This window comes from Gavialis gangeticus, unplaced genomic scaffold (genome assembly GCF_001723915.1).
Source record: "Gavialis gangeticus isolate Ggan-Ray unplaced genomic scaffold, GavGan_comp1, whole genome shotgun sequence".
In the NCBI taxonomy this organism is placed as follows: domain Eukaryota; kingdom Metazoa; phylum Chordata; order Crocodylia; family Gavialidae; genus Gavialis; species Gavialis gangeticus.
Window position 1 is genome coordinate 83,206,226 of NW_017729024.1, and position 23,623 is coordinate 83,229,848.

Here is a 23,623-nt window from a genome sequence, read left to right on the forward strand (position 1 = left end):
CACACACGCACGCACACACACACACACACACACACACAGCCACACAGATGCACCCCCCCCACCACACACATCCTGCAATATGCAAGAGTAAGAATTTATTTTAGAGTTATTATGCAATCATCTCCTCTATACACAGTGGAAACACAAATCATGACAAAAACATTTTTTGTAATAATATTAAAATAGGTTACAGTAGGTGTTTGACTTTAGTGTATGATTTGCTTTTTTCCTGGTTCTAAGATAGCAATCCCCTTCCTTCCCCAAAAAGGAGTATTTCCAGGGGACAAGGGATGGGCAAAGGTTAGGGGTTAGGGGTAGGACTTCCAGTCCCAAGATGGTGATCAGGTCAGCTGGCAGGGGGCAGGGCTACCCATGCGGCCATCAACAGCTCACCAAAACTCATTAAGAAACAATGAGTTGAAATAATTGCCTGCCCCTGTCATACAGTAATTCTAATCTTATTTCTTGCTGCTTCTCTTGTTAATTTTTCAAATGTGCTCCTCTTTGTAGACTGTAAATCTTGAGACCTTCCTTCATTGTGACACTACAGACTGTCCAGCTATGTCTGGGAACCTATACAGTAGTGTCATTTTAATTTCCCACGACACTGTGTGTCATTTTAGTTTCCCAGGGCACTGCTGCATGCAAATCTGATGCATTCTGTGCATACCTACTACAACATCCAAAGTGTATGGCAGTGTAGAGAAGCCCACAGATTTATCTAAAAGCATTTAGTTGTTTTAGAGGCTGATTGGTACACTCAGGTGTAGGTTTCTCTTTTCCCATAGACGGTATAACTGCCATAAGTGTAAATGCTCTCAGGTTCTTGGTAGGATATGGTTATGCTAGGAATCTTATTTGGAAGCCAGAGAGAGGAGCTCACAGAGTTTGCTGAGAATTGCCATAAAGACGAGTGATGCTGAGAGAGCCCATTGAGAAACAGTGGTATAGAACATAGGTGGGGCCCTGTGGATGAATGACGACTCGAACAGCTAGAGTTGTCTTTGTCAGATACCTGATACTTTTTCAATGAATAACCAATTTTTTTATCTCTAGGATTACCCATTAACAGATTTTAATTCCACCACTGTCATTTTCTGCAGTCTCAGATCAGTTTAGTTGCATCACTGGATCACTTTTTCCCCCCTGTTGTTCTTTAGTGACCTGCAGAGATTTTTCCCAAAAGTTAAATATTTGTTTATAAGAGTCTGAGAAGGGAAGGATGGAAAGAGAGGAAGCATATATTTTTTGTTTAAAAGGCAGTTGGTGCTATATTGTAACAGTTATCTCTGTGATAACTATGTCATGAGAAATTGTAAAGTGTAGTGGTTTCAGACAGAATGATACTGTATTTACTCAAATTTAAGGTGACCCTGAATTTAAGATGATTCTCCAATAATTAGATTCTATATATGGAAATGTTTTAAATTTGTTGTAATTTTCCAGGTATAGAATCTAATTATTGGAGATTTGTCTTGAATTTATCCCCTTCCCACTGCTTCAGCAAGGTAAATAGTGGTTGGGGGTAAGGTCGCCCCCTTGCCCTCTTCCTTCCACAAAGTTTCCCCCCCTGCAGCCTCTCTTGCAACAAAAACATTTGCAAAAAGAAAAAGGTAAAATGAATCAATTCTGGATAAACTAAATCTATAGTACAGATCTAGTTTATCTGGAATTGATTCATTTTACTCTTTTTTTTGCAAATTGCTGGAAGTTTAGGCACAGGTACTTCATAAAGACACGTTTGAGCAATGCTTTTATGTCTACTTATATGAAATACAAAGTATGCATGATATCAGTCCAAAACCAAAAAGTTCATGATTTATCACACAGTTCATTGGGTTGGGCCCCAGCAGAGTCCACAGCATGTCAAGCCATGGTGACGCCACAGTTTAGTACTGCTCAGTATGTGAGTGTATTCCAGACAACCTGCCACAAAAGATCCATGTGCTAATTATCCTCCAACTTGTGATTGGAACTGGGTGTTCTTGTCACAAGTCCTGGCACCCTCCAGTAAATGTATATGTAGATGAAGCGTGAAGCCACCTGCTCCAGCTCCACCCATAGAGGCCAGGGCCACACAAGTCTTATGCAACAGGCCAAAAGAGGGCAACAGAGCCTTTCATCTACAAAAATGTTTGGTGACATTTGCGAGACATTTAAGGCTGATAAAGAAGCATGCAAGGAGTATATTTTTAAAATGTATTTTAAAGGTAAGAAAAGATATGAATTAGAGTAGATTTTCATGTAATATATATGATTAACTGTACTAGGGTGTCCAAAATACTCTTGTATGTATAGTAAATAAAAATTACTGCTGTCAGAGTTGCTTGTTGTTGCCATAGTCTGATTTTGGAACTCTAATACATGTAAACTACTTCCTTTTTACTTTTGTAAGAGTGAACTCTGCTTACTACTGAAAAAGCATTTGTCAAAAAATATCTTGTGGTTTGTTAAATCATTGATGTGTTTCTCTTTCCCCACCCTCTCATCCTCTGCAGTGTGATTTAATCTCGAGACAGCAAAAGAATGTTCTTAAAAGGCAGAAGAGTTGCTGAGACACACTGTGGAAAGAGTGGGCAGTCTCTCTATTCAGACTCCTGAAAAATGTGTCTTCCTTTGAAGAAGTAATCTATTGGAAGCATACACTTGGGAACATCATTCTAATTTGTCTGTCAATCTTCGTTGAGTTCAGCAATGTCTGTCCTGTAACCTAATTTTTGGAGTTGAAGGTTTCTTCTGCCGAACAAGTTAGCTACTACAGATACCCAACTTCCATACAGCAAGGACACTTAACATGGCTCTGACTCTGTTGTATGCAGTCTTGAGCTTATTGCTTGGAGCAGCACTAGCATTTGGTCCAGTGCCCAGGATCACATGGGAGTACAGAGGTAAGAGCAGTGACTTAAGAAGAGCAATATATGCCTTTTCCATGCTGTGTTTGATTTTTATGTAGTTTCTTGGAGCGCTCCCAGGAAATTGAGGTGAAGTGGACTTTGCCATCTTGTTGCCATCCTGTCTTCCCTCTAGACATTTAGAGTACTGAGGGTTTGCCTAATCGTTGGCTGTTTCAGTGATCAGGACAATTTTTCAAAAATGACTAATGATTTTGGGAGCCCAGTTTGAGCCCATTTAAAGAGACTGACCTTCAGAAAGTGCTCAGCATTCACTCTCTGAATATCAAGCTATTTGAATAAGTTTAATCTTCAGCACCCTAAACTGAAATCACTGGTCACTTTTGAAGGTTTTTGAGCTTCATTTTCCTTGCAAAGAAAAGGGTCAATATACAAATGCATATCTAATTCACGGCTTTTGTGCCCAATATGGCAACACAGCAACATTGTGAAAAGTATCTTGAATATTCCTATGTCTCTGTTTGCAATATGAAAAAACCCCCCTGGATGATTAGCTTACATATGGTATATAAAGCAACCAGGAGACAGTTCTTGATCAAGTATTGTTATAGCAATAGAAACTCCTGAAAAGTCCAAGGGAGGGTAGGAATTGTGTCTTAAAGTATTTAGTCAACAAGTTGATTCTGATCTTGTTTGCTGTGGAAAAACCTACAGATCCCAGTGTACAATAATATTTTTAACTGTTTTGTTTAGGTTACTATTTCTTTGTTTCTTACTTGACACACTGTGGGTGTGTATACATGAGCCATATGAAGGCAACACAATAAACTCTGGTGCTTATTATGCCGGAGATTATTGCTCCCAGGCGTAGCCCAGGGCTGCTCTGACCCAGCACAGAGTACTGCAGAGGGGCTGGCTGGATGGGGACAAAGGTGCTTCAGGGTGGGGGCTAGATGGCAGACAGCCCCTGCAGTGAAGCACCCGCGTGCCCCAGCCAGTCAGGTCAGTGTCTACACGTGTGCTGCTGCGGAGTAAAAAATTAGTTTATTAGTTTACTTCAGCCTAATAGCCCTCTACGTGTAGATGCTGAGTTGTTTACTAGCAAGCTAATAAGTCTACTTCACAGTAAACATTTCATGTAGACATGCCCTGTGTTAAGGAAAACTGTGCTCCTTTTGCAAAGATTAACTCTCTTAACCTCTTGTTGCTAAGCTCTTTGTGGATACTTGAATGAACTTGGATGTTGGGGAATTTAGCACCATTTAGGCCAGTGAAGTTGCTAAAGGTCATTTATGGTGGATGCCAGGTTTACTGCTCCTGCTATTCTGTGTTCACAATTTGTGGGATTGATTAGGAAGGAAGGGTGTCTCATGTTTGTTAGCTAATAAGCAAAAGTTATCTACAGTACAGAGATTGTCAGAAGTGCATATGGTAAAGGTTTCTTTGCTTGCATAATCTGAAATAATGTCCTGGACAGAAGCTTCTAAACAGATTTATTAACACTCAGGTTTATGAACAAACCTGTCCAAGTCTGTTTAGTTGTAAATCATGCCTTCCTAAGGAGATGTGTGTGGCACAAGATTTTCCAGACAAAGCTTAGTTGCATTTATTTTGGTCTGTGGAGAGAACTGAGTAATCCGTTCCTTGTTGTGAGGTTAGTGCCATGTTAATACTGAAATACAACCATTGTACTTACACAGTAACTATTTTCCTTCTCCTTTTTATTTACACTTACTTTCCATAGTACAGCTTGAATTGTGGTGTGAATATGACACAAAGTCCCATTGATTTTGGTGGGACTCTGATCACACCCCATTTAAGTTGCACAGACATGATACAATGTTAGAGTATATTGTCAATGCAGAGGCCTCTAACTATTCAAGACCTTTTAGCAATTATTGGAATGTGTCAATGTATAGTATTGTATGCTTCGCACAACCATTTTATTTATACTTGCAGTTACTCTTTATCAGTCATAAAGCCTTTGAGGTCAGGTTCATTGTTAAGTGAAGGCTTAGCTCTTGTAGTGCTGTGGAAGGTTAAAATACTGTTAAAAGGAAGGTTTTGCAGGGTACCGAGGCTGGATGGGGTAGGGTGGAGAATCCACAGACACCCAGATATCTTTCACCCCTTTGCTTTTGCAAAGATAAGGGCTACTGGGGTTGTAACTACTTTTGATCTCTTCAGTTTGGCAACTTAGGTGTATGATCCAGGTGTCTAGATAAATTGACATATGAAGGGGAAGTAGTTAACATACGCTTTTAGTGACATAAAAGACCTTTGTTGTGGACCAGTGTAAGCAAAGATATCAAATACTGAAGAGAGTTTCTTAATTGTAGGAAGAATATTATTGAAATCAGGGTCACAATTTAAATACACTTCTGGAAATACACCTCTTTATTAGCAACTCCCTTTCCCCACCAGGAGAAGCTATTGTATATGTTGTATTGCCTTTGGGAAGAATAGTGTATGTAAGCAGTATAGCTTTTTAGACATAATGGCTAGGTACTGGCATTCAAAAAACCCAAGGTGGAATCCATCTAAGTTGCACAGTTTTTTGTAAGTGGTGTAGTTTAGATCAGTAGCAAACAGAATACACATTCATTCACCCTTTGTTTTTGGGGGGGGTGCAAATCTTAGATTGGGTTCCACCATTTTTAAATCAGTCTGCGTCCTTATGGGTATGGATTGGTTTTAGATCACTTATACTGGTAAAAGTGTAATGTCTGTACCTGGCCTTTGATGCTCCCACATTTTGTAGTAGTTCTAGTTGGCAGATTGCTTAAATCAAGTGGATGGTGGTGCTAATGTCGATTCATTTACAAATCTAATCCCTGAACATTTCCAAGATTGTATAAGGTTGGCACCAGTATGAGCTAAGATTAAATTGAGTGGCCATTTTGAATCCATTTCACCTCCCCAAATCCCTGTACTTAAACCCTGGTGTCACTACCACTGAAGAGAATAAAGCAGTTCAGTGCAAGAACATGGAGCTATTCTCAGTATTATGTGCTGTGGCTGGAACAAATTAAGTTGGTCTCAGTAACTGGAATTAAATCTAAACCTGTAACTATACAGAATTTCCATGCATACAAACCGGTCTAAAAATTGTAGAACCCAGTTTAAGATAAAACTGGATCAATGCAGTGTCAGACTTACTTGATTTAGGTCAAACCAGTGCATGGAACTTCTGTACATTTCCCCTGTCCAGCACTGGGGTTAGGAAAACCCAGTCTCCAGCTCCAGCCCCAGGGCTGCGCTTTTCACCCCCGCATCCCCTCAATGCTGTGCACCAAGCTATTTTTTGTCTCCCCACCCCTGATGAGCCAGTCTCCCCAACCCCCATTCTGCAAGCCATTCTGGGTGCTGCTGCTTTCGTCAGCATTCATTGCTGCTGGAGCTAAATAAGGAAGTCCTGGTGGCGGTTGGGGGGAGAGCTGGAGGGATGGGGGTGTGGGTTTACCTGTGGGGTGTTGGGGGTCTAAAAATAGCCCCAGTCTCAACCCCACCACACATCCTGTGAGCCCTCCTGATCTTACCAGGCCTTCTTGGACCCCAGCAACATCCCATGGATCACACCTACCCACCCATCCCCAAGATCGCTCCCACAAATCACACCTGTCCCCCCACAGGTCACACCTGACCTCCCAGCTCCCCGCAAGCTCCCCCATCCTGACTTACCTGATATTGGGTAGCCATTTTTAACTTATTTAACCTGCTGCTAATGCCCTCAGATGTCTGTGCTTAGCCAAGTTGTCCTAGTTTGGATACTTGTTTCAGGAGTGTGGATAATGGTTGTTTGTTACGTAACCCTATCCTTTGTATCTAGGGTGGGCAGGCTACAACTTTTTTCAAGCATGAGAAGGGTTAACTAGGAGTAGAGTAGCAATCTACAGTTTAAAGGCAAACCTCCTAGCATTTTGATGTTTTTGTGTGTAGCTGTATTGTGCATATTTATGTGTGCAAGAATATGAAATAACACAACAAACGTGGAATAGTTTGTTATATCAGAGGACAATAAAATTTAATTTGACAGCTCTGATCTCAGATATTCATTTATACTGAGACTCATTCATACTGTATACATCAGTGCTGCAGCCCAGAGTTGCTAACTGAACCCAGGTGTTAACTAAGCTTCCCATTGCGTTCCCCCCGCCCTTCCCCAGCCAGACTGTAGTATAAGATTTTATATTGGGTTTTGTTCCTTTTAAAAAGTCAGTTTTCAGCACCAGCAATTACACAAATGAAAAAAAATGTTATTAAATATTGTCCTTTAGTAATACTTTGTCAGGAAGAATAATCATTTAACCTTTTATGTTAACAGAAGTACAGCTGGTACATTTTCAGTCACCAGAAGTGTTTAACTATTCAACCTTATTGCTAAGTGAAGACAAAGATGTTTTATATGTAGGAGCTAGAGAAGTTATCTTTGCATTAAATTCACTGAATATTGCTGAAAAACAGCATGAGGTGAGTATACCTTTTTAACCTCCTATTTTCCTGTTAAAAAAAATTGTGTCCAAAATTGTCGTTCTTTATCTTTCCTATAATAGATGGTATATTTTGGGTAGCTATACTGTGTATGCCATTGTTCTTATCTTTGCAACCACAAATGAGTCTTGCCTGTCTTTCAGTATCCTGCCACCTACATGGTTATCACCAGATTAAAATAAATTTGAAAGTAGATTTGGTCTACAGACTGGCTGCTGTCTTGCTGTATCATTCAGTTACAAAGCCATGCATCAGTCTGCAAAGCGCTCAGTTTGTAGTATGATTGCATTCCTAGTGTGGAGCAAATGTAGGGGGAAATAATTGCTTAATTCACTCAAATATATTTACATATGAAGGTTTAGCTTAGGTTGGCTATTGTGATTTTAAACAGAGGAGGATGAAGGGCGTTCCAGCCCTTTTTATGGTGCATGAAAGAGCCAGTGTCATAGAGGGGCCCCCAAAATCTCTCATCTATGGGGAGATTCCTTCAGGTTTGGGCAGAGGAGAAGGCGGGCAGGGCTGCCTTCCAACAACCCCTTTTCAAGCTGCTGCATAGGGGTGTGTCTCTTGAATTAGAATAGGGGTGGGCAAAATCCGGCCTGCAGGTTCCCTAAAAAAATTTAGAAAATTAATATTTATTTGTCCCTGGTTCCTGTCAAAGATGACAGGACAGTAGGACCCAGGGGAAGCCTCAGCAGGCTCCTGCAACATGTGGCTCCTCGTGGCTGCACCGGCATGGGAAACTCAGGTTAGAAGTGGGGGGGCAGGGGAGGAGCATGGGTATCGCCCCAGTCCTTGGGCTGGGCCAGCTTAGCAACTCTCCCTCGGGGCTGAACCAGCAGGGAGAGTGGGGAGCTGACCTGGCTCCATAGAGCCCCTGCCTACTGGGACCCCATACTACTGCCACCCTGCTCTGGGCCCTGCCGGTGCTGGCCCTGGGATACTGGTGTGGGCCCCACACTCCTGCCTGGCTGCCATGCCTGCTCACTCCCAGTGCCCCCCCGGCCCAATGGTACAGGCGGGGGGCTGCACGCAGCCCCAACCCCTGCTTGCCGGCAGGGAACAAGCTGGTGCTGAGCGCGGGGGGAAAAGCAGCCCCTCCTCCGCTCTGTGGCCGGTGCCCTGTGCTGCAGCCGCTCACAGCCCGCACAGGGCTGTCCTGAGCAGGCAAAGGCAGCCCCACATGGGCTGTGAGTGGCTGTAGCACGGGGCACTGGCCACAGGGTGGGGAAGGAGCCGCTTTTCCCTGTGCTCAGCACCAGCTTGTTCCCTGCCAGCAAGCGGGGGTTGAGGCTGCATACATTCCCCCACCTGTACTGTGGGGCTGGGTGGGCACTGGGAGTGAGTGGGTGCAGGAGCCAGCAGGAGCATGGGGCCTAATATATCCTACTGCTTAACAGGTCTAATTAGTCAAAGTGCTTTGTTAACATGGCTAGGCTTTCAGTAGCCAGGATAGCTTGGAGATCTGTACATGATGCTGCATTGTGCTATAACAGAGACATTATTATTAAGATGTATAACGTAGCACCAAATCTTACATGGAGTGGCTTTGAAAACAGTTCCTATAATTCCTAAGTTTAATTAACAATGGGGTGTAAGGAAATACTTTCAATGATGATACTGATTTCCCCCTGCCTGTAAAACTGGTCTCCCTTCAGAATTGGACACTTCATTGAAACCTATCTGAAACATTAAGAAGCAGAGATACATTGATATTCAATACAAAACAGCAGGAGACACATTTACTACATAGAATGCCATCCGGTATCCATGACAACGTGTGTAACCATCAAAGCTTTTTCCTACCTATACTATAGTGTGGTCCATGAATTATTTGCATATATTGACATTTTTCCAAAAATAATTATGTAATTCATTTTCTCTACTTCAGTCTGTGAACACCCCCAAAACTATCATTTTATTTTCCTAAGAAATATATAGCACTGGGAACTTTGTTAATAATTTGAGAAATGTCACAGAATATCTTTTTGTTGAACCCTGAGATATACTGGCTGTCAGTGAGAACTCCATTAGTTGCACATGCATTTGGAAATGTCACCTCCCCAGAGGATAAGACGTTGGGATCTCTGACAGCTATTTGTAAAGTGACTTGCATTTGCAGTGGACTCTCTTAAAAATCATCTGTTGTCAATATTATGCATGGCCTACTGATAGATCTCAAATGAGTGCGAAGTGCACTGAACCTGCCTTTGTTTTGCTTGTGTTTCCCCAGTTATATTGGAAGGTCACTGAAGAAAAAAAGAGTAGATGTGCGGACAAGGGCAAATCCAAGCAGGTGAATTTGTTGCTTAGGGGAGGCAAATGTTAAAAACTTCACTGTCAAAATGGTTTCAAGAATGTGATGAATGTTGCTATTTATTTATTAATGTCTTTAAAAAATTAAAATAATTTCAGAAAACTGATTTTCTGAACAAATATAATTTTGTGAATTGTAATGACTTAATCTACTTTACTTTTCTCATCTTTTCATGACCCCTCACCTTTTTAATTCTTTATATAAAATGTATCAGTTTTAACAATATGACTGTTTAATTTGTGTGTATGTGTTTCAAGAGGTTTATAGTGAACACTTGACCTTTGAATGGCATGTCTGTGAAGAGTTGGGGAAAAGAGGAGGGGGATATGGTGTGTTGGAGGATGTTAATATGGACATGAAAGGAGCAGAAATGGTACTATTCTTCCATATGTTTGATATGCATAACAATCTCTGAAAGCTTTGCCATGCCAAAATTAGTCTGGGAGTACTATTTTTATTAGTAGAGAATTTAGGCTGTTGTGGTACCTTAATTTAAGACTACTTTAAAGTAGCTGTGTGTAAGTTGCCAAGCAGTGTTTTTTAGTGATTCTGGTTTTCAGCCTTTTCCTCCTTGACTGAAGGTCTGTTGTTGTCTCTAAGACTATATATATATATATATATATATATATCATACTTGCTTATATATATCATAGCCCCAGTTTGCTTAACTGTGACTTACCCTCTTTTGAGATAGTGTGCTTTCTGAATGTCAAGATTGTATGCCATCTCAAGGTCCTTATGGACTTACTGCTCAGCTGGCAACAGTAGTCAAAATATCCTTTTTTTTCCCCCCCACCGTTGGCTGGTCACACTCCTGGAGTTAATTTCTCTGTGTTAAGAGATTTAAATTAGATTGATTTTTGCAATGAACTGAATATATAATTTAACTACGAACAGTAGGAGTGATACCTAGGTACTATACTATGTTGAGGAGTATACTGAAAATAGTTACACAATGAAAGTTGTAGGAAACTTTGATACTATAGAATCAGAGATCTTGGAGAATCAGATAAGGAGCTCTTGTCTTAGTAATGGTGGCACCCCCCCAAACCTTATGTCATTTAAATGTGAGAAATATTTGTTTTTAACAGCAGTGGAAGAGTTGAAAATTCAGTTTTAGTCAGCTGACGTTCCTATCAAAATGTTGAAGTTGTGGCTGATCACAATGCTTTTATGGTTTCCTTCTGCATTACAGACAGAGTGTCTTAACTATGTGCGTGTTTTGCAACAGCTGAATGATACTTTCCTGTATGTATGTGGAACTAATGCATTTCAGCCAATCTGCGATTATCTGGTAAGTGTGGCATTTTTTCTTGCCTAATAATAACTTTAAAACCCGTTAAAATGAATGAGAGGAAGGTGTATTTGATGATTTAATCTTTTCCCTAAGGCAACTGGAATTTCAGTGCTAGTCATAGTTCTTTAGTGATTGAGAGCATGATTATTTTTTTCACAATAACAATGAAGAAATTGGAGGTTAATTTCAGGGTTTCTTTCCAAAACCTTTAATGAACTATTGATTCAGCCTTATTATTAACAGAAGTTAAACCATGGAATCATAGAAATTTAGGGTTGGAATGGATCTCAGGAGATCATCTAATCCAACCCTCTGCTCAAAGCAGGACCATCCCCAACTAGATCATCCCAGCCAAGGCTTTGTCTAGCTGGGTCTTAAAAACCAAGGATGGAGATTCCACTACTTCTCTGGGTAACCTGTTTCAGTACTTTACAACCTACCTTGTGAGAGAGAGTTTTTCGTAATCACTAACCTAAACTGCTGCAACTTGAGACCATTGCTCCTTGTTCCTTGGGTATCTGGTGCCTTTTGAGTGCTTCTCAAGGGTGTCTGGTGCCTCTCATCAGCTCGTATCCCCCCTGACTCCAGTCAGTGACCGGGGTCATGTGCTGACCATTTTTGTTGCCCTCTGCTGGACTCTCTCCAATTTGCCCACATCCTTTCCTTAGTGGGGCTTTCCTTTTATTATATCTGTTGACACAAATGTTCTCATTAGCAGAAATATATAATTTAAAGCTGTATTGATATTTTCCCTTTTTCTCTCTGAGTTCTCTCGAGCTTCTTCTGTCTTTGTCAACTATAGGATATTCCATGTCTTCATACTTTTGAATGCTTCCAAATGGTCCTGTGGCTTAAAATCAAAAATCCTCTTTTCTGTGCCTCTGACTCTGCTAGTGCTGTCCTTAACTTAGGTGTTATATTGTTCCCAAATTTAGAAATGTTGGAATTACATTAGACTATGACTTTGTCTGTCTGACTTGTGTGCAATTCTATCTACCATCACCTCCAGAATAGTGTCAGAATGTGTATGTTCCTTATCTTGATTGTGACTTATTTACTTATGCATAGATTGTTTCTCATTGTTGCTGTTGTTCACAGTTTTTGTGGTCTTCCCAAAATCCCTACACTTTCAATTTCAGGGAGTCTGTAAAGTAGCAGCTAGGTTACACCCTGCTGCCCCCCACCCCCTCCATTTTAAATGTAGAATCAGATCACAACCTATTAGTGGACTTTTTCTATCTTCACGCCAGTCCCAGTTCCACCTCATAAATGGGACTTCTGGTATTCATATCTCTCATTTTCCGACCTGTTTCTGTGACCTGATACCCAACTCTTTACTCTGTTTTTTCATTCTTTACCATGTCTATCTTCTCAATGGGATTATTTTTTTATTGGACCTCGTAGTGAGTTTAGAGCTCCTTTCACTATCTTTCTCTGCTCTTCTGTAATCTTTAGTCACTGGGTCATTTTCTCTATAACTTCATAAGATGCATTTTTTAAAATTTGGTTTATGGCATTTTTAAGTGCCTTTTGATGCTGAGTATGAATGATACAGTACAGTAAATTATAGTTTTACATTTTTTTCACAATTACTTTTTACTTGATACGTGTTTTGTTTGCATTACAGAGGAAAGCATGTAAGTCTTTTGATTTAACAAAAATTAATTCTTTGTAGAATTTAATGTCATTTGAACTCGGAGGTAAAAATGAAGATGGTAAAGGTAGATGTCCATTTGATCCTGCCCACAGTTACACATCAGTTATGGTTGGTAAGTTCAAACTTTTTAACTGCCTCATCAATAATACAACCTTGGATTCTCTGTCTTCACTCTTCCTCATGATATGATCCATTACTGTGTTTATTATTTCATTATCTAGCATCTATAAAAATATTGCATTGCATAATTAGTTTTAAAGTGTTAAATAAAAGATGAAACGATTGGTCATTTTTATTCCAACAATTTTTGGTTTTGGTTTTCATTCTTTAGAAATGTCTAGGGTTTTCAGTTTGTGCAGTTGAAGTATACACTCATTCATTCACCAAAATCTTTCTAAGCTGCCTGCTCTAGCCTCCTGTATTGGGACCCGCCTGCTGGGTTGCAGCGGGCCCTAGAGGAAACGCAGCAGGGCAGGGAGCCTCTAAACCCACAGCGGCAGCCCACCCCACCCGCCATGGGCTCTGCTCAGCTCCACTCTGGCTGTGCTGCCTACGGGGGAGCAGGGAGGGGTCCAGTCTCCGTGCTCCACTCTGCTGTCACCACAGCAGTCACTGCCTCCAATGCACGGAAGCTGGAGCTTGGGCCCTGCTGGCCAGCTGTGGCTGGTGCCTGTGGGGTATTGAGCGGGCAGCATGTAGTTGCCAGTTCCCATAGCTCTGGCAGCTGGGCCCCCTGCTGGGGGAGGCGGGGGCAGGAGGCTGCGAGTCGAGAGTGAGGAGCACCAGCAGAGCTGGAGGTCAGGAGTGAGGGGTACCACCAGGGCCAGGGGCTGCAGGTCAGGTGTGAGGGGCACCAGCAGGGCTGGGGGGTGGGGGGTAGCAGGTTGGGAATGATGGGGGGCAGGTTGGGAATGAGGGGGGGCTGTAGGTTGAGAGTAAGGGGCACCAGCAGGGGTGGGGAGCTGTGGGTCAGGAGTGAGGCGCACCAGCTGGGCTGGGGGGTAGGGGGACTGTGGGTTGGGAGTGAAGAGCACTGGCAGGGCCAGGGAGCTTCAGGTTGGGAGTGAGGAGCATTTACAGGGCTAGGGAGCTGCGGGTTGGGAGTGAGGGCAATCGGCAGGGCTGGTGGGGGTGGGGGACAGTAAGCCACTGGCAGGGCCAGGGGGCTGTGGGTTGGGAGTGAGGGGCATTGGCAGGGGCAGGGGGCTGCGAGTCAGGAGTGAGGACCACCAGCAGGACTAGGAGTGAGTGAGGGGCACTGGCATTGGCAGGAGCAGGACACTGGCATGTGAGGGCTGCTCAGCACCACAAAGCAGCAGGAGTGACAGATGCACCTGTATCCTGGTGAGCAAAGGGAGCAGGGGGAGCTCTGATATTCCATGATAAAAAACCCAAAATCAAATGCCAAAATATGTCAGTGTTTAGAATTTATTTTATTGTAATGATTGAGGCACTGGTAGTCTTCTAAATTGCTTTAAAATTGTAAATTTATCAATAAAACATTGTGTTCAACTCATACCTATAGTGGCATTTCATTTTAATCGTGGAAGAACACAGATAGTGAGGTTTTTATTCAGAGAATTTGGGATTCTTTAAACAAAGAAAGCCAGGATCCCTAGTTATCAAGTACTGCAGGAGCAGTCCTGGTAATTTTTATACGATTGTTGTATTAAAATGATAACCAACTAAGTGTAAATGTATTATTTTTAAAAATACTTAGAGAGGAAGCCTCAGCAGTAAAAGTATGTTTTAGGCAATACAGAGGTAATGCCTGTTATCTTCCCTTGGTGAGGGTTTAAGCTAATATAAAGACTTGTTTTGAAATATTTCTGTACCCTGTTCTTTAATACATAATATGGTTTGAAATATGTTTAATTCACTATATTAAAGATGGAGAGCTTTACTCTGGAACTTCCTACAACTTCTTGGGAAGTGAGCCTATTATTTCCAGACACTCTCATCAGAGTCCATTGAGAACAGAATATGCAATACCTTGGCTTAATGGTAAGTAACTGTGAAAATAACTAAATCAGTTTTCTTCTGAAAGTTTTTACCTTTGAAAATTTCCCAACATTTTCTTTCAACCATCTTTCCTCATTTAACACCCCAAGATGAAAGAAGGCCAGATAGAGAGATCTGTCCTCGTATGCCCCTCCCATCGTGAAAGGGGAGGTCTATTGGGCATTGGTACTTTGAAATCTGAGAATGTATGCAAGAATAAATAAACAGTTTTGTAATATATCAGCATCCGAATATACAGGTTTTGACCAGATTCAAAAGTTTAAAGTAATTTCTTTCTTTGTTTACCTTTAACCTTACTGGGTTATGACAGAGCCAAACAAGAAAGAACATGATCTTTTAGTTTTTAATTTTGAAATGAATTGCAACATACGTGTTCAAAGGATTGTTTGAATTGTTATAAAAACTAAATAAAAAAAGGCAGACAGACCAAGTGTATGGACAGCAAAATCATCTGGGTTTAAGGCCATAGGTCATGGCTTGAAAACTGCATTTTATTCATGTTTTGTGTTTATAGGACTTTTTACAATATCATGGGGCGTGCCTACATGAGACGCTAACTGCACAGTAGCCAAAAAATACTGCTTAGTAGTGTGTCACAGCATGGATAGTGCTAATATGCTACAGCACAGTATTATTAGGCTACTGTGCAGTAGCATCATTTAAAAGACATTTGCTGGTACTACTGCGCAGTAACTCTGGTTACTGTGTATTTATTTAGTACTTGTTAATAAAAGTACTAAATAAATGTGCAGTAACAACTGCACAGTAGCGTCTCATGTAGATGTGCCCATTATCATGTTAAGTTTTTCACCTTGGTGCATCACAGTATAAAGTTCAAGTTTTAGGTATTTGTGGGTTTTTTAAGGAAAACAAAATGAATTGCATTTTTTTTTCATTTTATATTTGAACTGAAGTTTAAGTAAATTTCTTTGCATTCTGTTTTATGATCAAAGATCTGATTGCAAGAATGTGAGCATGAGCTTTGGTCCTCTACTCCAAGCCTGCTGGATCTGGGAGTATATTGGATGGATATTCAGTAGGACTGTGTGGACTCCTTGGGCTCCAGGCATTCACTGGGCAGGCGGAGACCAATCCCTGTAGCTTGCTTGGAGCTTTAAATCTCAGAGGAGATTGAAGAACAATGTACATCTTCCCCCTTCTTATCTCATGTTTCTTCTGGGAACCTCCAGAAGACATGGGGTTTGGGAGAAAGGGGCCCTGGAGAATCTCCAAGAGGAACATATGTAAATGAAAGTAGCAATTAATATAGACTGCTTTTCTTTATTTGTATCCGTAGAACCCAATTTTGTTTTTGCTGATGTGATAAGAGCAGATCAAAACAGCACAGATGGGGAAGATGACAAAGTATACTTCTTTTTCACTGAGGCGTCTGTGGAATATGAATTTGTTGGCAAGCTGACGATTCCAAGAATAGCTAGAGTTTGTAAGGTGGGGCACAATTTAATTTCCTTACACCAATATACTTTTAAGATAACATCTACAGAAAAATACTGGATATTTCACATGCTGTTTAGAAAATGGTCAGGTTCATTCTCAGCAAATTGAATGTTCAGATTTAATCTTCTGTATTTAAAAATAATTCTAGTTTGTGTTTGGGTAGCTGGTGTTTGTGAACAAAAATGCTTCTCTAAGCTGACCCTGCAGTTCAGGTGAGCAAGTCCTAGCTAAAAAAGTAGTAATGCTGCTCTTTCCTTCTGTGTGATAAAATACAGAACTTTTTGGCACTTAAAGTTGCTTCATTTGAAGCAGAATTGAGGTCCTGAGGTGGTTGTCTGGGATTTGTCTGAATTATTTAAAAAAGATTCCACCCAACCCAAAGAAAGCCTTCTTGCATAGAGATGGCTAGTTTCTTGACTGCCGTGTGGCAGGTGGCACCTCCATAGAGAGCTGTCATAGCCTGGAAGAATCCAGTCATCAGCAGCCTGATTCTGTCATGCTTAATGTGTTTAAATCTGAATGAAGCAGGCTGAGTTGAGTATGTGCTTAACAGAGTTTGTTAAAATTTTTGTAGGGAACGGTTTTCCTTTGAAAAATGCTGATTCTGTGGGAACTGAAGCATTTCATTGGAATGTATCTACTCGATCAACATTTTCAACAGGAAATTGTATAAATGTTTCATGTTGAGAAGATTGAAATGTTTCGTTTTGGCTTTGTTATTTGGCCTTGCATTTATTTAAATGCCAATAACTAAGGCTGGCTTTGAGCACAAGGTTTCCATTGTGCTAGCAGCTTAAGGCAAATTTACTTTGGGCTTGTTACTGTGACCCTCTACCTGTTTACAGCTTGTATGTGCTTTAAAATAAGAGTAGCATAGAAGAACTAGGGGCAGGTTCTAAAACCTAAGCATTCACTAGTTTCAAAAGAGGTAAAAAAAAAACCCCAAACAGTTCATTGCCTTTTGAAAATAGCAACCTTTACCAGTCATTTTAAATAATGACCCTGAATAAAAAGCAGGAAATCCTAGCTGGAATTTTGCTGTCAGGTAGCTGTTCTTACAGAGTAGTTTGAGGATATTTTGAAATTTCTAACGGTGCCTGTTTACTCCCAATGAAACCATTCATGCAAGTAAACTTTGACGTCTATACATGTTTGCAGGGTTGGAGCTTATATTTTATTTTCAGCTGGTCAGCCGATAGACATTCTTTCTTAAGTGCAGGTATATTGCACCTAAATTGATTAAAAATTACTCATCATTGTGCATTTGTTTTTGTTAAAACTCCATGCTGAGCAAAATTTTCTGAGCTGTACTATAATGCAAGTGTTTCTTTTCCAAGTCTCCTCTTGCTTTCTTAAAATTTGAACTCAGTAGTGTCTGTAAAAGTCATATCTGGTTACTGAGCCTGGGGCTACCATCCAGACAGTAAGCCTCACCTACTTGTTACCACTCCATGTGCACCCAAGCCTGGCACTTAGGCACTGTATATAGAACTGCTCTTAGGTAACAGGACCACTGTAAACTATATATAGATATAGTTAGATATCGATATTGTATAGGTATATCTATATATCAATATAGATATAGATAGACATACATACATACATATTTCCTGAATGCAGGGCCTGGGTACATACAGAGTGGCAGTGGATGGATGGGGCTTATTTCCTTTGTGGTGGTTGCGGGCTTGGCAGGCAGATAGTACAGCTGTATCCAAGTAACTTTTAACTGATGGAGCTGCTGCAGATCTGAACAAAGTATTTGAGAATGGAATTTGGCTGTATAATGTCCTTGACAGAAACTGATCTACCTTATTCCTGATGAATCCAAAAATTATTTTTAACAAAAATAATAAAAGGCAGTGTGTTGTTGTTGCATCCTGGGGTTTTTTTTGGCACATTTGTATTTTAAAAAATAGGACTTCGGTAAAATGTTTAGATAGCAGTTACTCTGTGTTCTGGTACTTGCTATGTACTGATCCTTTTATTTAAAAAAGAAACGTACCTTTATTTTTTTCCTCTCTCTGCCACTCTCCCCAACTTAAAAGAGGGACCAAGGTGGATTAAGGACTTTGCAGAAAAAATGGAGCTCTTTTCTCAAAGCCAGATTGATTTGCACCATACCTGATAGGAATTTGATTTTCAACATTATCAATGATGTTTTCATTCTGAAGTCTCCAAGTTTGAGGGAACCAGTCATATACGGAGTGTTTACCCCACAACTGTGAGTGTTGCATAGCCTTCCATTTTTAATTTTTAAAAAATATTTTTAAATTGTTTTAATCTCAGCTGGTTACTGCAGTGCACTGAAAGGGTAACATTTTCACTTTTTAATTGTAGGAATAATGTGGGGCTATCCGCGGTGTGTGCATACAAGCTGTCGAATGTGGAAGAAGTTTTCTCCAAAGGAAAGTACATGCAGAGTGCCACTGTAGAACAGTCTCATACAAAGTGGGTACGATACAATGGGGAGATTCCTAAACCTCGCCCTGGAGCTGTAAGTATAGACAGATACAGACGTGGCAGCAGTTCTGCTGTCTGGAACCCAAAAGAGAAACGATAACATTTGAGGGAGAATGTCAAAACAGGTTTTTAGTTAATGCATTTGGTGTGATATGGATACATTTCTTTGAAAGCCATTTTAATTCAATTTATTCACTAACTGATCCTGAAGTCTGGATCCTGCAATGAAGGGATTCCTATTTATAACACTTGAGTTGAGTTGGACACAATTTTCCTGTTTTTATTATTTTTGTAACAGATTTCCAACTGGTGTTTTAGTGCATTATGGCAGTATAAAGCAATTATATTGCACATTCCTGTACTGCTTGTCCGTAAGTCATTGCACTGGATTCAGCTAGACCGCTTGCTAGGATGCAGCATTTCTTGCATTTCATGCAGCACCCTTCCATGCATTTCTGCTTGTAAGTTGTGGCTTCTGCTTTCATATTAGTAGATTGTGGTGACAGAGTAGGCTAAATATAGCTTTTACAATCGTGAAGCCTAGGCAGGTGGGTATTCTAAATATATATTTTGGTTGTGTCAATGTATGACATGTTTGTTCAGCCATCCTCCTACAAATTGAGATCAATGTTTGTGTAATTCAGTAAGTTGCAATATACAGTAGGTTGAAGAGGTTTTTTTTTTTAAAGGGATATATTACTGATAGTTTAAATTCCATATTTTTTAAGCAGAAGGCCTTTTTTCAAAGGTGAATTAAACAGTCTTTCTTAAAGTTACGTATTAAATATTTGACTTGTTGTTAAAAAATAATGAAACTGTGCTCTGATAAGTGAACTTTTCAAAACGAAATCGTATTAACAAGGTAGTGGTTTAGAATCCAAACTGAAGATTGTGTCCTCCTTGTAGTTATGGGCAACACAGAGTAAAGAAGAAGAGAACTAGAGAGGGAGCTCACATTCCTACCTTATCTTATAAATTTATACTTCCAAGGACAAGGATAGAGCTGTTGTTAACTATATGTCATGTATGAAAGCAAATGATAGGATTTCACCATTATGTTTTTCTTTTGCCAGTGCATAAACAATGAAGCCAGATCAGCAAACTACACAAGTTCTCTGAATTTACCAGACAAAACTCTACAGTTTGTTAAAGACCACCCTCTAATGGATAATTCAGTGACCCCAATAGGGGACAGACCCAGATTAGTAAAACGAGATGTGAAATATACACAGATCGTGGTAGACAGAATTAAAGCACTGAATGGCACTGTGTATGATGTCATGTTTATTGGTACAGGTGAGTTCACAAGAGACAAACTTTGTGTTTGTACAGTAGGCTGAAATAGATTGTGCTCAGATAGAATTGGAGCTTTGCCTTTTACAAAATAATTAGATCTGCTAATGTCCCTGTCTTTGAAGAAAGTGAGGGGCATTTTCACTGTTGGCTTGTGAAATTTTGCCACAGAAAAAAGCATTTCATTGTAGAGGTAGAAGGGTCCCCTACACTGACTGTCTTCTGCGTTCACTCCCTTTTGTATCAGCAGGGGTGAGGGCCAGTGGGAGCAGCCAAGGACAGTGTTGTCTGCCTAAAGACCAATAACTTGTTGAAGTTGGAATAACTCCCAGGAAGCTACACAGTGTAGTCAACTTTTTGTAGTTTCTTGTTTCACTTGAAACTCCTGCTTGCCCATTTCCCCAGTTAGATTCTCTAAACAGCTGTTCTGAAATGCTAGACAAGATAACTTTTAAATAGTGTACCACACAAGTTGTTCAGAGAGCAAATTGTTCTCTACACCTTTCAAGCCTGTCATACCATACTGATGAAACCTTAGGCACTTCCATGCTTAAGGCTATGCTTTATTTAAACTGGTCTCTTGTGATCATTTGATATCCACAATTATAGAAGGTACTTATTCCTTCTAGTTGTATCAAAGCATATATTAATATATTTTGTAATCATGGAGAGTTCAAAGTTATACCCTTCTAAGGAGCCTAATCAGATCTGACATATGATTAGCAACAAAAAAAAATGATCTTTTAATACTTTTGTTAATTCATTGTCTATCCGTTTCGGAACAGTTCTTCCCTCCTTCCACCTGACCCCCAAAATATTTTATGCATAGTGTTTGATTAATTAGTCTTCAGTGCTGCAAAACAAGTGAGGCAACTCATTTACTGAAGTGGATACTATGAATAAGAAATGTGCTTAGTATGCAAAAAATGGTAGTAATAGATTACATGCAATGAAATGGGAAGGGAATATGAGCATTAGATATATATATGGAGATATTACAACATTTGAAAATAAGACAAATTGGACATATCTGACAAGAGTCTTGGCTTTCAGTGATGAAGTATAATGTAGGAACGAGGAAAGCGTTTTAGCTGTTAGCATAGCTAAAATGCAATTAAATTAAAATGTTAAGGGTTATACCACAGTTAAAAATTAACTGAATACATTTATAACAATGATATAGCATTTTAAAATGAATATATTACTAGCTCAGTTCACTAAGCAGAACTAACTTTCTGAGGCAGAATTGGTTGGACGAAGTTCTTTAAGTATATACTAATGATTAAACTGTAGGTGTAGTCCAAAAGATACATGATCTAGTATTAAGGTTTGTATCATTTGAAAATCTGGATTTTGGTTCCAGCTCTTCTTTTAGCTGTGGATTGACGTTGAACAGGTCCCTCAGGCCCAGATTCTAAAGATATTTAGGTACCTAACTTCTGTTTGTAGACTACAAATGGGACTTAAAGTGTTTCTATACCTCTGTGTTAGGGTTTAGCTCTATGACTGGTTGAAAGCGCTTCACCTATTTTTTTTCCATATTCTTTTTGAGGATTGTACTAAGTTACTCACTTGGCTATTTCAGATCAAGGAGCCCTGCACAAAGCTATCAGCTATGAAAATGGAATGCATATCATTGAAGAAACGCAACTTTTCCCAGATTTTGAGCCTGTTCAGACATTATTGCTTTCATCAAAAATGGTAAGGGAAAACGTTTTTTATGGAATTCTTAAGCCAGTCTTTACTGTTCTGTATGAGGGATGTCATTCTCTTTCTGATCAGGTTACAGTTTATTTTCATTACTTTAAATTTTACAGGATTTTTTCACAAGGTATTTTATATAAAGAACAGGTATATTAACAAGTTTCCTCCTCGTGTTCTCGCATGGGTTGTTGCATTCACTTTCCCAAACTCCTCTGCAGTTTTTACTGAAAAAAAATTCTTTCCTTCAAGCCCTAAACCAGAGGTAGGCAACTCCTAGCATGTGCGCCAGAGGATGGCATGTGAAGGGATTTTGCTTGGTGCACATGTCTTGGGGCAGATGGCAGGGAAGTGGCTGGGGCTACACTGCCACAACAAGGATCAGGCCCCTTGTGGTTCTCTTGCCATCCACCCCCAGCACACCAACATATTACAAGTTGAGGTTGCAGGTGTTTTTGGCACTCTGCCCAAAAAGTTGCTGACCTCTGTCCTAAGCTCTAATGAAGTATTCTGTGAGGTAATTATTTGTTTGCTAGTCTGTGTGTGTGTTGTACGCTAGTTAGACACCTGGCCAAACAAGCCCTTATCAGTGAGAGTAATGTTTGACTCTTCTCATACAGTTGCATAGACATCAGTGGAATTACTTTAATCAGGAATGGAGTGCAACACTGACTCCTCAATTCTTTAAAAACTTTGGGCTCCATGGGAATGAATCATTCTTTCTAAATGAGAAATGATGATCCTAATGTTTGTGTTGATCATGCTGATGCTCATGATTCATGTTCATCTTGTTTAGCAAGTGCCCTGAAGTTAGATATTAGAGAGGTCACCAGTATGTGTCAGAGACAATCTGTGCCGCCTTGTGCTGAATCTGATACTGGAATTTGTAGGTTATCAGGACTGCCTCTTTTTTTTTTTCAAAAAGGTGTATTTTTCTAGCATCTGTTTCATAGTGGAAGGCTCCCCCATTTTCATGAAGATGAAGGGAAAATCAGTAGACAGAGAGCACACTTTTTTTCTTCTTAATGCACGTGCATGTTGTAGGATAAAGTGTTCCTTCTTTGTAGATTCTTTTCAAATTGTTCAGTTTCAGATATGTAGGGGTGCACCAATAGAGATTTTGGGGGCTGATACCGATAGCTGATTTTAAGGAGGCAATTCAACTAATACCGATCTGATTTCTGATACAGCTGTGTGCAGCTGGTAAGTCTGTTGTGATGGAGGGGGGAGGGAAGGGGCGTGGTGGGGAGCACATCAATACCCCCTGCAGTGAGGGAGGGAGTGGGGCTGGGGCTGGGGCAGGTGCTGCCCAACTGGAGCGGAGCAGGGTGCAGGACTGTGGCTTGTCTGGGGGGGGCATGGGGAGGGAAGGGTGGCTCCTGCCACTGCATGCACCCTGGAAGGGCATGGGGGGGCTGTTGTGTGTCCCTGGATCTGTGCGGAGCAGGGCAGACTGCTGCTGTCGCCTGGGGCTGGTGGTCATGCCAGGCTCTTCCCAGCTGGTGCTGGGCTGCATTTCACTCAGGGCAGGCAGCAGCAACACTGGGAGTGGGCTATGGGGGGTGACTTCAGCCACCCCAGATTTCACGTTAGCCCACCCATAATGCCCCTCCCAGTGCCGCCACTGCCCGCCCCAAGTGCAGCGTGGCCCAGTCTTGCCCCACCAGGAAGAGCCTAGCGCAACCCTGGCCCCAGCCTGCAGCTGCAGCCCACCCCGCCAGGGCCCTGTGCAGATCCGGACAAGTCACAGCTTTGTCCCGTGCCTCACCCTGGTTGGGGAGCGCGTGCCCAGCCCCTGCCCCACTCCCTCTCTCTGTGAGGGGCAGTGATCTGCCCCCCCCCCACGCTCCTTCCCTCCCCTTCCACCACAACAGACTTACCAGCTGTGTGCAGCTCTGAAAGCTGCTGAGCTGTGCTCCACTCTGCCTGTGTGTTGTTCTGCAGCTGCATGCGCATGGGCATTTATCAGTCAAATTATCAGCCACTTCAGGCCAACTTCTAATATAGTCAGTTTTCTTTGTATCAAGGCCGATCCAATATTGGACCAATGTATGGTGCACCTTTACAGATATGTG

At 41.0% G+C, this 23,623-nt stretch overlaps 1 protein-coding gene across 4 annotated transcripts in view; it reads left to right on the forward strand.

The window, feature by feature from the left end:
• Positions 1 to 23,623, forward strand: part of SEMA4D (semaphorin 4D) — a 183,969-nt gene that overhangs the window by 122,494 nt on the left and 37,852 nt on the right. For all 4 annotated transcript variants that reach the window (XM_019517306.1, XM_019517307.1, XM_019517308.1 and 1 more), the window contains exons 3-13: positions 2,499 to 2,888; positions 7,177 to 7,322; positions 9,577 to 9,639; positions 10,856 to 10,954; positions 12,633 to 12,726; positions 14,505 to 14,618; positions 15,934 to 16,085; positions 18,140 to 18,315; positions 18,432 to 18,588; positions 19,628 to 19,850; positions 21,433 to 21,548. In XM_019517306.1, coding sequence (XP_019372851.1) covers positions 2,795 to 2,888; positions 7,177 to 7,322; positions 9,577 to 9,639; positions 10,856 to 10,954; positions 12,633 to 12,726; positions 14,505 to 14,618; positions 15,934 to 16,085; positions 18,140 to 18,315; positions 18,432 to 18,588; positions 19,628 to 19,850; positions 21,433 to 21,548 — 1,434 coding nt within the window. In that variant the 5' untranslated portion in view covers positions 2,499 to 2,794. The remainder of the gene's footprint in view (positions 1 to 2,498; positions 2,889 to 7,176; positions 7,323 to 9,576; positions 9,640 to 10,855; positions 10,955 to 12,632; positions 12,727 to 14,504; positions 14,619 to 15,933; positions 16,086 to 18,139; positions 18,316 to 18,431; positions 18,589 to 19,627; positions 19,851 to 21,432; positions 21,549 to 23,623) is intronic.